At 41.0% G+C, this 15,842-nt stretch overlaps 1 protein-coding gene across 3 annotated transcripts in view; it reads left to right on the forward strand.

The window, feature by feature from the left end:
- Positions 1 to 15,842, forward strand: part of RASAL2 (RAS protein activator like 2) — a 303,879-nt gene that overhangs the window by 137,568 nt on the left and 150,469 nt on the right. For all 3 annotated transcript variants that reach the window (XM_040984310.1, XM_040984311.1, XM_040984309.1), the window contains exon 2: positions 9,033 to 9,160. In XM_040984310.1, coding sequence (XP_040840244.1) covers positions 9,033 to 9,160 — 128 coding nt within the window. The remainder of the gene's footprint in view (positions 1 to 9,032; positions 9,161 to 15,842) is intronic.

The following is a 15,842-nucleotide window of genomic DNA, read 5'->3' on the forward strand; positions in this document are numbered from 1 at the left end:
CTTTTTATTTTTCTATTTTATTGGAAAGGCAGAGTTACAGAGAGAGGAGAGATGGAGAAAGATCTTCCATTTGCTGATTCATTCCCCAAATGAGTGCCCTGTCTGGTGCTGAGCCACTCCAGAGCCAGAAGCCAGCAGTCTCTTCCAGGTATCCCACACAGGTAGAGTCCCATCCTCAGCTGCTTTCTCAGTCTTTAGCAGAGAGCTGGATGGGAAGCGAAGCAGCTAGAGAATGAACCAGTGTCCATGTGGGATACTGATGCTTACAGGTAAAGGATTAGCCTGTTGAGCCACTGTCCCTCCCCCTCACCATGTATTTTTAACCAATTCTTTACTTTATAGTACATGCTTGAAGTACAGAAGGGAGTGTAACATGCCTGATGCCACATGTTTTGTATAAATGTTTCCAGTGAGAAATAAATGATCCTTTATTGGCATTTGTAATTTAGAATTCCTTAATGGGTTTATATAGAGATGCTTAGAAATAGTAGTGTTTGGGGCCCAGTGGCGTGGCCTAGCTGCTAAAGTCCTCACCTTGAACGCACCAGGATCCCATATGGGCACTGGTTCTAATCCCAGAAGCCCCACTTTCCATCCAGCTCCCTGCTTGTGGCCCGGGAAAGCAGTCGAAGATGGCCCAAAGCCTTGGGACCCTGCACCTGTGTGGGATACCGGAAGAAGTTCCTGGCTCCTGGCTTCAGATCAGCATAGCATCGGCCGTTGTGCTCACTTGGGGAGTGAATCATTGGACGGAAGATCTCTCTCTATCTCTCCTCCTCTCTGTATATCAGACTTTGTAATAAAAATGAATAAATCTTAAAAAAATAGTAATACTTGAGGATAATAATTGGAAGTTTTGATATTTATCTCTGAAGTTTTTGTTTATATATTTGAAAGAATTACAAAGAAAGAGGTAGAAATGCAGAGGTCTCTTCCATGTTTAATTCCCCCTCCAAATGGCTGCAGTGGTTGGAATAGGCCGAGCAGAAGCTGGGAGCCAGGAGCTTCTTCTACATCTCCTGGATACAGGGACCCAGTTACTTGGGCCATCTGCCGTTGCTCTCCGGGTCCATTAGCAGGGAGCTGAGTTGGAAATGGAGCAGCCCCAATAGCATTTGATGTGCATATTAGATGTCAGCATTACAGACAGTAGCATAACTTGATATGCCCCAATTGGATTTTTTTGTGAGCTAAATTTTCTTTTTCCATTTAAGATCACCAGTATAATCTGCCGTATTATTAGTTTGCCATCTTGTGCACTGTCAGGAGTGGATTAGATGTGGCTAAGTGCGATGGATGGCCGTTCTGGCCATGCTGATTGTGCTGCAGAGGAAAAGCTGACTGCCTGCTTCCCTCCCTGCTCGACAGCTTCAGAACGGAGCTGTTTGCTCCTTCCACTCACGTGAGCTCAGGGATTTTTGCCTGAAAGAAAGGTTTTTCACTTCTAATGTATCAGGTCAGAATGCATCGTATGGGGTTGGAGACTTAAAGTGAGTGACTGGATTCTTTGAAGAAGCTCATGTTCTGTCCTTGATATTTCCCTGTAAGCTCAGCATTTCGTGATTCAAATGGATTGTGATTTAGAAAAGATACATATTGAGCCGTGGACTCTCTCTCACTTGACATTATGGAGAGAGGTAGAGCCATTAAAGGTTTGAATGCTGCCAGAATCATGACAATTTTTATTTTTAATGCAGTCTGCCTACTTCTGGTCTGAGGTAGGCAGATAATGTCACAGTATTGGCAGTGTAACTAATTGCTCTAAGTTCAGTAGCTGATCTCTCAATAGTGGTAAGCTATTTATTCTTTTCCCCCCCTCTCCACTGAGAATCACTTTCCTTTTAAGAGCTCTGACTTGTCCCCTAAAGGAAAGTGATGAAATACAATTCAGAGTCAAATGGAGCAATGTATTAATATCAGGCAAGATACTAAATATGAAAGACGGAATGTGCATTAAATGTTATTTGAGACCAGTTCTCAGTGTGCTTTTCTACCAGTAAGAGAAACACGAGACACAAAAATGATCTTTAAATTCCATCATTTCCTAATACAATACCAGGGTCATTTCTACAGACCAGACTGGTACAGTGCCTGCCTAAGGAAAGCATTCTTTTTAATTTTATAGGATTATGTGTATAAGTAAATTATTTCATTTTGAGTTTATTTTTTGTTTGGGTAGGAGGGGTAATAGTAATTATAAATGCATCTGGGATTGGAGAACTGGCCATAATTGGACCTGCCACCTGTCATCTTGGTACTGGCATCCCTCGTCACATTCCATCCCCTCACTGAAGGCATGCAGCTATTTAAGCTGGGCCCAGGGTGGGAGTTATGGGACTTACTCCTGCTAACATGTCAACTCAGAAGGGGAAGAAAGCCACGTGATCAGTTGGCTGCTTCCTGGCACACGTGGTAAAGACCACGCGAACCAAACTAGCGATGCAAGCAAAGCAAGTGGAACCATCATAGCAATTCTTTCTCATCCTTGCCATTGTCTTGCAATATATAGGCAATAGCATCAAACTAAACTTAGTTCTTCTGTAAAGAAACAAGTTTGAAAATCTGATTGCCTTGCATAAATTAGTCATAGCTACCCTGTTAGCACATGACTCGTTGTGTCCAGTTACTTACTCCCTCCCTGTTCAAGTCTGGTGATGCTGTGACTGAGAGGCAACAGCAAAGGGACCTTTGCAAATAGTAAACTCCAGGAAATGACTCACCTCACGGAAGGATGTGTGCTTCCTGACCTTCCCTTCGGAGTTACTGACCAGGCACCAGTGGCCAGGTAGCGTGGAAGTTCAGCGTCTGACTGAGCAGGGAGTGAAAATGGCTGGCTAAGATGAAATGCCACAGATAACTTCATTTTTACACATACTTGTGCTCGGAGGGTGCATGCATGCCGAGATAAAGAATAAGATTTACATTTCCATGAAGGGAAGTATCTGACCTGCTTTTATATCTTACACTCAGTATCCTTGTTTAGCAAGGAGATCACGGACATTGATTTGCAAGAATTGTATAATTTGCCATCCCAATGTGTATTGGATGGTTGTCTGTCTCAGAACAAGTTTGCTTATTGTTTAGGAAATGAGATGCTTGAAAGAATATGAAGGAAAAGAATATACTGAAGTGATAAAATCAGTAACATTAAACTGGATTGTCTTAAACAGGTGTACCTTTCCTTTCTGTACTTTAGTAGTGAAACAGCTGATGACAGGCGAACTGGGGCACTAGATTGCAGGAGGTTCTTTACAGTGGGTATTGTGGCTTAGCACATTGAGTTGCCACCTGCAGTGCTGCTATCCCAGAGGAGTGCAGTTTGGAGTCCCAGCTGCCTCTCTTGCAGTCCAACACCCTGCTAACGCACTTGAGAAAGCAGCAGAGGATGGCCCAGTGCTTGGACCCTTCTTAACCCAGGGGAAGACTCAGAAGCAGCTCTTGGCTCCTGGCTGCAGGCTGCTGCGTCTTTGACCTTGGCAGCCATTTAGGGAATGAACTTGGGGATCAAAGGTCTCTTTCTCTCTCTCCCTTTTAAATAAGTTAAATGAGTCTTTTGGTTTTTAACATTTTATTTATTTGAAAGGGAGAGTTTCAGAGAGAGGCAGGGTGTTGGCTCAGAAATGGAGCACCTGGGATGCAAGCCAGTATCCTCAGATGGTGGCTGCACCTGCTATGTCACAGTGCTGGCTCCAATATATAAATTATTCTTAAAAGCAACTTAAATAAATATCTAACAATCTGTAATATACCAAAATTGTATTTCCCTTATCATCTTTTTCTTTGACATTCACCATGTATGGGCGATCCATTTCGCTTTACCTGTGTGTCTGCTTCCAGGTAGAGTGCCCATTGTTTATTGTGAGTGTTTGATATACTTTGCTAGTGTAGAAGGTGCCAGTTGTCTTACCTTCAGAGAAGAAAGATCCTGATGTATCTACCTATCCAACCCCTGCGCCCTCTTCCAGATTTCACTCTTCATGCCTCTTTGGTTCTTCCATGCTTCTCCATGTGGGAGCAACAGCACAGTCCGTTGTTCCCTTGTCAAATAGTCATTGAACTTACACTAACATCTGCAGGCGACCAAAATTTGGCTTTTAGAATTACTCATAAAATAAATGATGTAGTAGTTTTTTTTTAAGATTTATTTTTGTTGGAACGGCATATTTACAGAGAGAAAGACTTTCATCTGCTGGTTCACTCCCCAAATGGCTACAACAACCGGAGCTGAGCCAATCTGAAGCTAGGAAGCAGGAGCTTCTTCTGGGTCTCCCATGCAGCTGCAGGGTCCCAAGACTTTGGACTGTTATTGTCTTACTTTCCGGGCCAGGAACTGGCACCCATATGGATGCAGGTGCCTTTAGGTGGAGGATTAGCTAAATTGAACCAGCGCACCAGCCCCAGAGATTCAGTATTTTGAATGATGCAGCTAATGGATTGTACTGGATCCTTGAAGTGAACTTCCCTTTTAGGTTTTCTTCCTTTTTGGGACAGTTTGTTACTTCCCTACAAAAACTCAGTTATGTTTGGATCATCTGCTTTATGAGCGTTTAAAAAAATTATATTAACTCTTTTATTCTCTTATCTCTTTGGTGCTAGTCTTCCACTAGGAACAAGTAGAAAGTTACTAAGGCAATTGATTCTTGTTTCAAATTCTGCCTCTTATAGTCAGTTTCTTACCATTTCTGCTGTCACCAATCTAGTACAGACCCAAATGAGCTCTCGGTGACGATTCCATTCACCTCCCATCCATTCTGCAGACTGCTGTTTTCATCCTCTGACCTTTTAAAAACAATGCTTCATTAACTTCCTCTTATCCTAAAATCCCAAGATCTTGTTAAGCTGTTTTTTATAATAAGATTAAAAAAATAAATGAGTATTCAGTCTTGTTTATGCAACAGACTTTAAAGACAAGCATAAAGGTTTCTCACCAGAGAAAGGCACTGCCAACACTCACTGTTAAGGGTGAGGTTCAGGAGTTACAGGAGGAAGCCTGAGCCCCGTGTCACAGCACCCGGCCTGTCCTTAACTTGTAATAAGCCAGTGTTTGTTGGATTTTGGTGTAGTATTAAAGAACAATGCCCATGGTTATTTATCAATATTGAAATCCTCATCCCTTTTCTGACTAGTGTTTGTGAATACAGCTTTTCTGCACATGCAGTGAGCAGACCTGCAGCGTGGAGAATGTAGACAGATGTGGGATCCAGTCGGTCTACTCAAAGTTGAAAGGCGTTTACAAAAGCGCAAAACAGTGTCACTCTATTAAGTAACTCTTTTTCTTTCGGTAAATAGATACATTTCATTAAAATTTATATATGTTAATATTGCAGTATGCTTATTATAATTAAATAAATATCTGTGTTTAAAAATCTGTCAGTTTTAACTGACACAATTATAAATGCTGATGTAACTCATGTAAACTCATGATTTTATTTTTTTTTAAGTTCATGATTTTAAAAAGAATTAAGAAACCTGAGTTAAAAAAAAATAAGCACTGTTAGTATGTGGATTAATGTCCATGGATAGAGAAGTGCTTTCCAAAGAGGTCCAGTGAAAGTGAATTATCTTTTTATTTTTTTTTCCGGTTTCACAAATTACTCAATTTTTATAATGAGGCCAGCATTCAGTGTTCTTAGTATCCTCATAGGAGTGAACAAAGCAAATCTAAATTTGTTTCCAATTTTGCTATTAAGATTCTTCTTTGTGATTCTAAGGTAGTTGTCTTTTTCTCTAGTGAATTCTGAATACTAAAAATAATTGAAACTAAGAAATTGAAGTAAGTCACTAGAGCAAAAAGTAATGATTGGTAGGATTGATACGCAAAATAGGCCAAAACTCTGAGCTTATCTCTTTATGGTCACGGGCATAAAGGCTTTGCTTATATGCCATCACATCTTCAGTTACCACGGATAATTCAATATAACAGATTAAATCTAGATTATTTGAAGATTTATTGTTTACTTATTTTAAGTAAAATGACTATTATCTCTTAATTCAGAAGCACTAAACAAAGACAATTGTTTCTTGTTTTCTTCTATGTGCTTAAAATTATTATTTTTTAGAGAAATATTTCTTTTTGAAAGGGGTATTTACAGAGAAAAGAAGAGACAGAAAGAGAAGGTCTTCCATGTGTTGGTTCATTCCATAGAAACTGCAGTCACTGGTTCTGAGCTCGTTCTAAGCCAGGAGCCAGGAGCCTCTTCCAGGTCTCTACATGGGTGCAGGGTCTCAAGGAATTGCTTTCCTGGGCAGTTTACGGAGAGAAGGAATGGAACAACCAGAACATACTGGATGCAGTACCAGCAGGTGGAGAGTCAGCCTGTTGAGCCACAGCACCGGCTGCTAATAAAATATTTTTTAATGGTATTATTGGAAAAAAACTTAAACTGTAAGACCTGTAGGATGGCTAATCAATCTATTAAAACAAACAGAATTTTTGAAAGTATAGAAATATTGCTCCCTGTTTTATCCGGCTGGTAGTATTGGAGAAGGGTGCTGTTGGGTTCCAAAATGAGTATGAGCCATTACTTTTTCTTTCCCAGTATCTGGTAAGAAACCAGAACAAAATTTGAGTTGGACTGAATGAGCTTAGGAAAACCATTCAGGACCACACAGGGAAGATAATTTAAGTATTAAATTCATGCAGGTTTATATTTTGTCAAGTAGTTTAAGTTATCCTATTGATTGTACATAGTACGGTTATTCAGCAGGCAGTCTAGGTCACCCATGCTAACTTACGGAATCAAGTTAGTTACTTGAATGAAAACATGTCTAGGCCACGAACCCACCATGTTTCCACATAAAGTAGGTTCATCCATTTCTTCTGAAGCCTAGAGATCTTGCACCGATGTGGGAGACCTGGAAGAAGCTGCCTGCTCTTGGCTGTGGATTGACTCAGCTCCAGCCGTTGCAGCCAGTTGGAAAGTGAATCAGAGGACGGGAGATCTGTCTCTTTGTCTCTGCCTAAAGCTGCCTTTCCGATAAAACATAAATAAACATTAAAAAAATCTATAAGGAAGTTTTTTCTTCAGATGCTTTTATGATAATTTTGAGAAAAAAATGTTTGCTTTTATCCCTTTGAGTCAGTCACCCATGTGATAGTTCATTCCCAAGTGTCAGCGTCCACGAGTGCTGGGACAGGCAGGAACCAGAGGCTGGAGTTCCCTCCGGATCTCCCCAATGGGTGCGGGAGCCTGAGAGCTTGGACATCCTTGCTTGCTGCCTAGGATGCTTTGGCAGAAAGCTGATCAGAAACAATCATTAGGCCTCAGCCAGCCCTGCTGTATGAGACACTGGAGCCCCGTGGGGCTGTGTAGCCTCATACAGGTCAGTGCCCACCCAATTTTTGTGAAATCTTCAAAAACAAAAAAACTTAAAATACAGTTCTTTTCTAAAGTAATTTAAAATTTATTTTTGTTTTGTTTATCAGAAACAGTAGATAGTCAGGAATCTACTTGTTTCTAGCAAATGAGATTGGGCTGAGGCAAGGGAACAGGAAATTAATCCAGGTCTGTCATGTGACTTGAAGGGCCCCAGCTGCTGAGCCATCTTCTGATGAGTCGGGGAGTGGAGGTGGACCTAGGAGCCAGGCCCTCAGACAGGAGTGAGGTCTTTGCTACTCTTCTGAACACCTGCCCTGGTTCTGTCTTGAAGTGACTTAAGATGCTGAAAATACCGAGGAAGGTTGCGGGCTTAGAAGGGATGGTAGGAATGGAACAGAGATGCTGTAGAGGCAGCACGTGGTCCAGCAGGCAGTGCAGTAGGCATAGAAACAGGAAAACAAGGGGACAAATCTGAAAACATCAGAATTAGTAGCATTCCTTGCCAAGTCCCAGTACTGTGTTGGGGCCCTGACTTATCTTTAAGGGGTAAGTTAATAAGCTCCCTAACAGGCAAAGATGGATAAACCTTGAAAGCATGGGAAATCAAGCCAGAAGGGACAATGAAGATATTATTTGCATCAATGGAATGTAAGAAGAGAATATGCATCTAGCTGCTCTAAATAATAACTTGCTGCTTACTTTCTACAGAACTCTTGCAGCAGTTATGTGTATTTTGGTCATTATGATATAGGCCATCTAGGAAGTCATGGCTTCCCCTGAAGTCAGTACCAGTAATACTTAGCATGCTGCAAGAAGAGACAGTGAGTCTTCAGGAAGCACAGATACTCAGAAGTACTGGTCTAATACCTGGTGCTCGCCTCCTGTGTTATCCGGTCTGATTTAGTCCTTTTTCGCAGTAACTAGATAGTAATAAATAATGCATTTAGAATAATCACTGGAGTATATTCTTGAGAGAAATCAGTCCTTCGTGGCTAAGGAACATTTAATATATGATGAATATCACCAAAGTCTTTTTAAATGAATCTAATATGTTCTGATGATTTTATGCCAAGGTTTGCAACAGTGTAAGTTAGAATAATATCTAACATAACCTTAAGTAACAGGAGTATTGATATTGGTATTTTGAGGAAATGAGACATTTGGGAAGTGTTGAGGCATTGTTTTTTAGTATTGGTACTCCCAGCTTTAGGGAGCATGATGGTAATACATTCAGATCCTTGCTGGGCAGACTGTTTTCTGTTTTTAAGATCTTACTGGCCTCTAGTGGTAACAAGATAATGTAGTTTTAGCTTTCCAGTCCTTGAGCGTTCAAACCTACCTTGAAGACATAGTTCGCCAATAACTTGACTCTCAGTTCCGGGTCAGCAGTACATGTAACAGCTGTTTCTTCTGAAATACCTGATGTTCTTGTGCGAGTCACCTTTTCCTTAAGAAGACCAGTGATTTAGCCCCGCAGCAGCCTGCTGTTGTTTTAGCAGGTGTTGGCTGGTGATGTGTCAAGTTCAAAGCAGAGGAGTTCAGTCCCTTTGCAGATTTCTGTTGTTCTGTTTATAACAGGAAATTTTCAGTTTGCCATTGAAGTTTGTGTTTGGATTTAGCTCCTTATTAATCTGTTTTTGTAGAATCTTGGATTTTAAATTCTGGTTTACTGAGGATGACAATTTTCCCTTTTTTTGTTGTTATGTAACACAGATGTGAAAGGGCCACCTACCCATCGCCTGTCTTGCGGTCAGTCACCCTACACTGAGACGACAACATGGGAGCGGAAATACTGCATCCTTACAGACAGCCAGCTGGTGTTGCTCAACAGGGAGAAAGAGGTAAGATGGATGTTGTTGAAGAAACCTTCTCTCATTGAGCAAATTTCTGAAATGATCTCGTTTCTGTTTTCATTTGGGTAAGTTACAGTGTCAAAAGAGGCTTTCTTGCATCTTCATCAGTGGGTAGGTCTAAAGGGCTACTGTTCTTTCCTGTTGCTGTGAAGAACTGAGTTCTAAAGCTAGGGCTGAATTTTCACTGTGGACAATTAAGAGAGAGATCCAAATTCATTTGAGAAATTGTTAGAGTAATTTGGAACAAGAATTGTTTGGATTTTATAGACCTCACATAAAAACAGTCTGCTAGTAGGATTTCAGAAGTTGTGTCCTACTCCTAGCAAGTACGAATGACACCTTAGGGGATTGGTTGACAGAGTTTAATAAGGGAACAGTTGGGCGAGCTATCAGTGGGACTCCGGAGCAAGGGAAAGAAGCAGCATCGAACTGCTGTTGCATCAGGGAGCTGCGTGACTGGCTGTGGCTGCACGGAGAGAGCCCACCCTGTACCAGGAGCAGACGGCCCTCGGACGGGGAGATGAAATGACCCCAGCTCTCTTCTCCTGCCTGCTGATTTCTGTTCAGCGGCTCCTGCTGTAGCGTGGAGGCAGGAAAGGATGGCTCTGGGGAAGTACCAGAGAGGCCAGCTGCCTGAAACGGAAGGGGAGAAGGGCAGAGTACTGCCAGCCCGAAAGGCGAATCAAGTATAACAAGACAGACTTAGAGTTCTGGGGACACTTTCTGTTTCTCTGAATTGGACCCAGATCAAATACTGCTTTACTCCTCAAACTTTCAAGTACACAAAATTGTCCACTTTCAAATCAGTCATTTGTTTATTGATGCCTAATTACATAATTGATATTATTGTGATAGGGTGTATCTATAAATCCATACCATTCCCAGTTTTTCACTCAGGGAGGGAAATGTGAATGTAATATTGAAAAGGCAGACAGGGGCCTGACACAGTAGCCTAATGGCTAAACTCCTTGCCTTGCATGTACCAAGATCCCATATGGGCCCCGCTTCCCATCCAGCTCCCTGCTTGTGGCCTGAGAAGGCAATCGAGAATGGCCCAAAGACTTGGGACCCTGCACCTGCATGGGAGGCCCAGTAGAGGCTCCTGGCTTCTGATCAGCTCAGCTCCGGTCATTGCGGCCGCTTGGGGAGTGAATCAACAGACAAAAGATCTTCCTCTCTGTCTCCTCCAATTCTGTATATCTGATTTTCCAATTAAAAAAAAAAGAAAAAGAAAAAGGAAAATCAGGCAGAAAAGAGGAGGTAGGGCAGAGGAGAGAAATCTGAGTAGAAAGATTAATTGCCAAAATTATCTGAATGTCTAGGAAGCGATAGGATGTGCAGTTGGCAGGTGTTCGCAGAAGCAGCAGTGAGGACACAGGTCTCCCCTTTGAACTGCTGCCTCCGTTTCATGCTGCTCCTCCCCTGTCTCTTCTCATTCCTTCTCTTATTCTGCATTTCTTCAACTTGCTGAAGACAATTGTAACACAGCATGCACAGTTTCTTCTTAGATATTAATAAACAGCACCTCCTTAAAAGGGCCCCCTGTTAGGCCTCCATTAAGAACTTGTTTATTCTTTTGCTGCAGCTATTGAAAAGTAATCCTTAATTTATTATATCCCGACCCATGACCCTTTTAAAGTATTTCAAAAGTAATTTAGTTTTATTGAAATAATTTAATAAAGGTCAACCTTTTCCAGAACTGTCTCAGAAGTACAACTCTATGCATTAATTAGATACCTAATAAAAACTGATAAGGGAGTATTGACATGGAAGATATAGTAATTACTCAGTTTGAATAAGTATATAGCTCAAAAAGCTACTCTGTCAGCAGTCTTACTAGTGCCGTCCATCAGGAGTGATAGAAACAGATGCCTTGCTGTCTTTTTGCCTTACCTGTGTTCTGTTGGCTTTCGTACCATCAGAAATGAACTAGCCTGAGGACGGATAGCAGATGGTCAAGAGTAACTCTTCCCCAGAATCCAAACAATCCACGGGATCGTTTGCTCTGACTGGTCCTCGATCCAGACAGTCCATGGAATCAGTTGCTCTGGCTAGTCCATCAGGCCTTTGGTCTGTCCGTAGTAAATTTCTCCGACAGTAGCGTTTCAGCGTACAGACCTTATCCCTCTGTGCCAGCCAGCGGCAGTTGTCCTAGGCACGAGGAGCGCTCTTCTGTCACCAGGGCTCTGGTCACCCTTTCTTATGACCTTGTTTTTTGCCTTCTTGGACACTTTCTCTGATCCTGCTACAAGTCAAGTCCATCTTCAAAAAATTGGCTGTTTCTTTTTTTAAAAAATCTTTTCCCATTTTTTTTATTATATTTTTGACAACCTTTACATAGTTAATTAGGATAACAAAGTTCAAGGGCTACAGGAAAGTGGGTGAAACTATTATTTCCATATTGTTTCCTTCATGTATCTGAGATAAAGGGGTCTCCGTAAAAGACAGTTCCATCCTTTCAAGTTTTAGCACTAGAAACTTCCTCAGCTGAGTACAGTCTAGACATACTGGTTTGGTTGCTATTTCTTGGGCATGCCAGGCGTGTTTCTATCTTGGGACTTTAGTCGTAGCCTTTCCCTCTGCTTGGAGCGTTCTTCACCCGGTTGTTCACCTGGTGTATTTTTCTCACCTGCTCTTGGTTTACGTATCACCTGCTTGTAAGGGCCAACCTCCATGATCGATTCTAAATCGCAGCTCCTCCCTCATCTGGCTCAGTTTGGCCTTCTGTAACATTTCCTACCTTCTAACACGTAATATAAACTTATTTTGTCTAATTTGTTCATTGAAGTGTTTCAGTACTTAGAATAGCTCCTTAGGCATAGCAGACTCAGTGGCTAGTTATTAAACAAATACTGCAAGAAAAAAAGCATATATTTTGATTCCTAAATATCAATTTCTTTCGAGAAGTTTGAAAGGAGTTCCATGTTTTTTTAGGATTTTTTCCTAAGCGTGAGTATAATTCTCTATTGTTTTACATAATTAAATAATAAAAAGAGGAGAAATATAGTTTATAATTTATTTTCCCACTGTTGAACATGTGATTCCATCTTTATTCATTGAGCACCTACTATATATGTAGTATTATGGTTGCAAAGCTATAGTTCAGTGGGTGCATACTGAAATAAGTTATAGCCAAGTGGAACTAGGTAGATACAGTAATTGCTTAATCTTTTCACCATATTAAATATTTCCTTTATACATGTCCCAGGTTCACTTCCAGTTGCAGCTTCCTATTAAAGCATGGGAGGCAGTGCCTATTGGCCCAGGGTCTTGGGTCCCTGTCATGCGTGTGGGAGGCCTGGATTGAGATCTGGGACCTGACTTCCAGCTGGCCCAGTCCTGGCTGTGGCAGGGATTTGGGAAGAGTCTACCTCTTTTTTTCTCTCTCTCTCTCTGCCTTCTGGATTGATTAAATAAACAAAATAATCAGTCACTTTAAATGATTAATTATATGAATTTGCCTCAAAAATATTTTTAATTTATGATGTAACCACAGGGGAAATGCCTGGAGCAGGTCATGATGTTGAGTGGAGAAAGCTAAAAAACAGGTTTTGCAGAGAAATTTATGATTGTTCCATATCTTAAGGGACAACTAAGAACTCAGCAAGTGGAAAAGACAGAAAGGATAAGTGTGCTTATATAAAGACGTAATGACAAGTAATGCACTGCTTCGGCACACTGAAAGAGAGCAGAGTCCTTGAAAAAAGGTAGTTGGCAAGAAAGCAAAACAAAAAAGCAAATGATAAAGAGGCCTGAAGACCAAGTGAGGAGTTTGATCTGTATTTAAGAAATGATTGAAACCATGGAAAAATACTTAATCAGGCAATAAGATCATCTTTATTGTATCCTAGAAATATTAACAGTGCTGACTATATAGAAAATTGAGTGAAAACAGTTGGAAGCAAAAAATAGAGAATTATTGCACTAATGAAAGAGTGATCACAAAATAGCTCACCAACACTGTTCAAGGCCCGAATTAATAACTTGGAAATAATTTCCCGATTCTACCAGGTGTGCCTTCACTCTGTTGACAGTACTGTGCAGAAGCTTCTGAATTTGATATCATCCTATTTGTCTAGTTTTGCTTTTGTTGCCCATACTTTGAAGTCTTACCCAAGAAGTTACTGCCTACACCATTGAGGTTTCCCCCATATTTTTTTTCTAGAAGTTTCATTATTTCAGGTCTTAAATACAGGCCTGAGTTGATTTTTGTCTTTGGTAAGAGATAGGGATCTATTTCCATTCTTCTTCATATATAGTCAGTCTTCCCAGTGACAATTGTTAAGGATTGTCCTTTTCCGAAGTATGTTCTGGACATTTTTGTCAGAAATCAAGCAGTTGTGTGTATGTTGGTTAATTTCTGGGCTCTTTGTTCTGTTCCACTTACCTGTGTCCCTGCTGGTTTAATTACAGTAGTTTTGAGATATGCTTTGAAAATCAGATATTTTGATACCTCCAGATTGCTTTCCTTTGCTCAGGATCATTTAAGCTGTTTTGAGTGTTTTGTAATTCCATGTGAATTTCAGAATTGTTTTTTCTAATTCACATATTTATGTTCTACCATCATTAAACTGGAAAAATTGAACCAAGGTTCTAGGAAAGGAAAGTGTGAAGTTGGATATTGTGTGTGTGTGTGTGTGGAAGGATTAGGTTATGCTGTCAGTCTTCTACTTTTTTTCACACTTAATGGATTATAAGGAGTTTAATCTTGTTCTTGGAATTATGTATTGAATTGTTTGGAATTATTTGACATGAAGTTTAAGGAATTTCTACTAACATTATCCGAAAAGGCTGTTGTAATCTCTACTCAACTACTCATAGGGGTGTTTATTGCTGTGCTAAAAAGGTCAGTTCATTCTGAAAGGATGAACTCAATCCCTGGCCGGGCCCTGCTGGAGTGGGGGAGGGTTGTGCTAGTGTGGCATCACTGGTGTATTAAGTCAGAGTGGGGGTTCTTTTAATGCTGTCTCTTCAGTCTGCATGTTTCTCGTCAGGTTGGGAAGAAGGCTGTGTGGGGGATACACATGGGGAGGGTGTTAAATATCCCAGTTACCAATGTGGGGAGATAGTGGATGGGTCAAGCAGTACAGAGTGCTAGAGGAAAAGTTTGCTAGGAGTGTCACCTTGAGAAATGACTCATGCTTTAGTAAATTGCTTCATGTAGATGGTGCCAAATAGACATTGCTTATGTGTTATGAAATATACTTCCTGCCTCAGTGCCAGGAAAGGCCCCAACTGCTTTGGCACCAATTCAGTTCAAAGGCCATCTGAGTTCCATTTTGCTTGCAAAAGATAAGACCAAGTACCAGAGATGAAAGAGTTGAGGGAAATGTTGAGAAGACAAACAGGAATTTGTGAAGATACAGAAGGAGTCCGAGTTCTGGCTTGGATGGTGACAACTGGGGAGGTTGGCCCTCGGTGTCCAGTGCGCATCCTGCTTTCTGGGCTGAAAACTTCGAAGTCCGAATGCTGGTGCGCAGGTACAACCAGTCATAATTATGACCTTAAAATATTTTAGTGCATTTTTCTTACTTTTGAAAGGTAGTGTTTACACTCAGATATATTACTGAAAATAATTGGTAGGCTTTGAGCTCTTATTTATCCCGAGTAAACTAGTCATGGTACTTGGAAGCTGTTCAGTACATGTAGACTGCACTGTGCTTCTCTGTTTAATTCATTATGCTACGAGTACAAGCAGGAAGGCACAATTTGTTGCTCCTTCTTCCCCACAACAGACGTAGTGATAGGCATAAGACAGTTTTAAAGTGACAGCTGATAGACTGTGAAGTGAAGGTAACAAATTCATTAAGTCTGAAGAACCCTGTTGTTTCTACAGATGTCTTTAATATGCCACTGACAATACAGATTTGCTGAAGGAAGCCTAATGAAAGAAAAAATGTGGTCAGTTAATTCATTCTGAATATTAAGCAATGGAATGGTCATGCTGGAAGGTGAGCTAGGAGAAAGAATTGCCAGTTAAAAGACTGTCTTTTCTCAGATCTGAAAATTTAAAGTGGCTTCCCAGGGCTGTCTGAATTATGCATGGCGATAATCAGGCCTTCTCAGCATGGTTGTCCTAGTATCGTTTGATGTGCTGTCCCACTTCTCTCACATTACAGGCTTTGGCTAAATTGGCCTACTTCATGTCCCCACCCCCAGTAACCTCTTATGTCATCAACCTGTAGGATGGTTTTGCTTTTTTCCTTTGTCTAAAATGACCTTTGTCTCTACCTGTCTGATACTCATTCATTTTCGAGTTGGAGCCCTTCTAAGGTTTGGGACTTGATGGCTAAAACAAAGCTTTCAAACTTCACAAGTGAATAATTAAAATTCAACATATTAAGTGTAGTGACAGGAAAAGTTACGTTTTCAGAAGAGCCTAAGGATGTGTGCCTGGATCATCCCTTGGTGAATTGCTGAGTCAGTAGAGAGAGAAGCAAATGCCTGTTTCACATGTTAGGATAAATATGACCCTGTTTGCAGGTATAGAATAGAAAGGAAAGTCAGGGAAGCACTTTGAGCTGAGGAACTAAGCAGTGTCAATGGATTACCAACTGGAAGATATACCAGGAGACCACAAGCACTCTAGTGCTCCTAAGCTGTGAGACCCAGTGTTGACTGCAAAGCCCGTGGCTAGAGGACGTAAAGCACAGTAATCGTGCCAGGGAGT

This window comes from Ochotona curzoniae, unplaced genomic scaffold (genome assembly GCF_017591425.1).
Source record: "Ochotona curzoniae isolate NIBS_2020 unplaced genomic scaffold, NIBS_Ocur_1.0 contig_4105, whole genome shotgun sequence".
NCBI classification, from domain to species: domain Eukaryota; kingdom Metazoa; phylum Chordata; class Mammalia; order Lagomorpha; family Ochotonidae; genus Ochotona; species Ochotona curzoniae.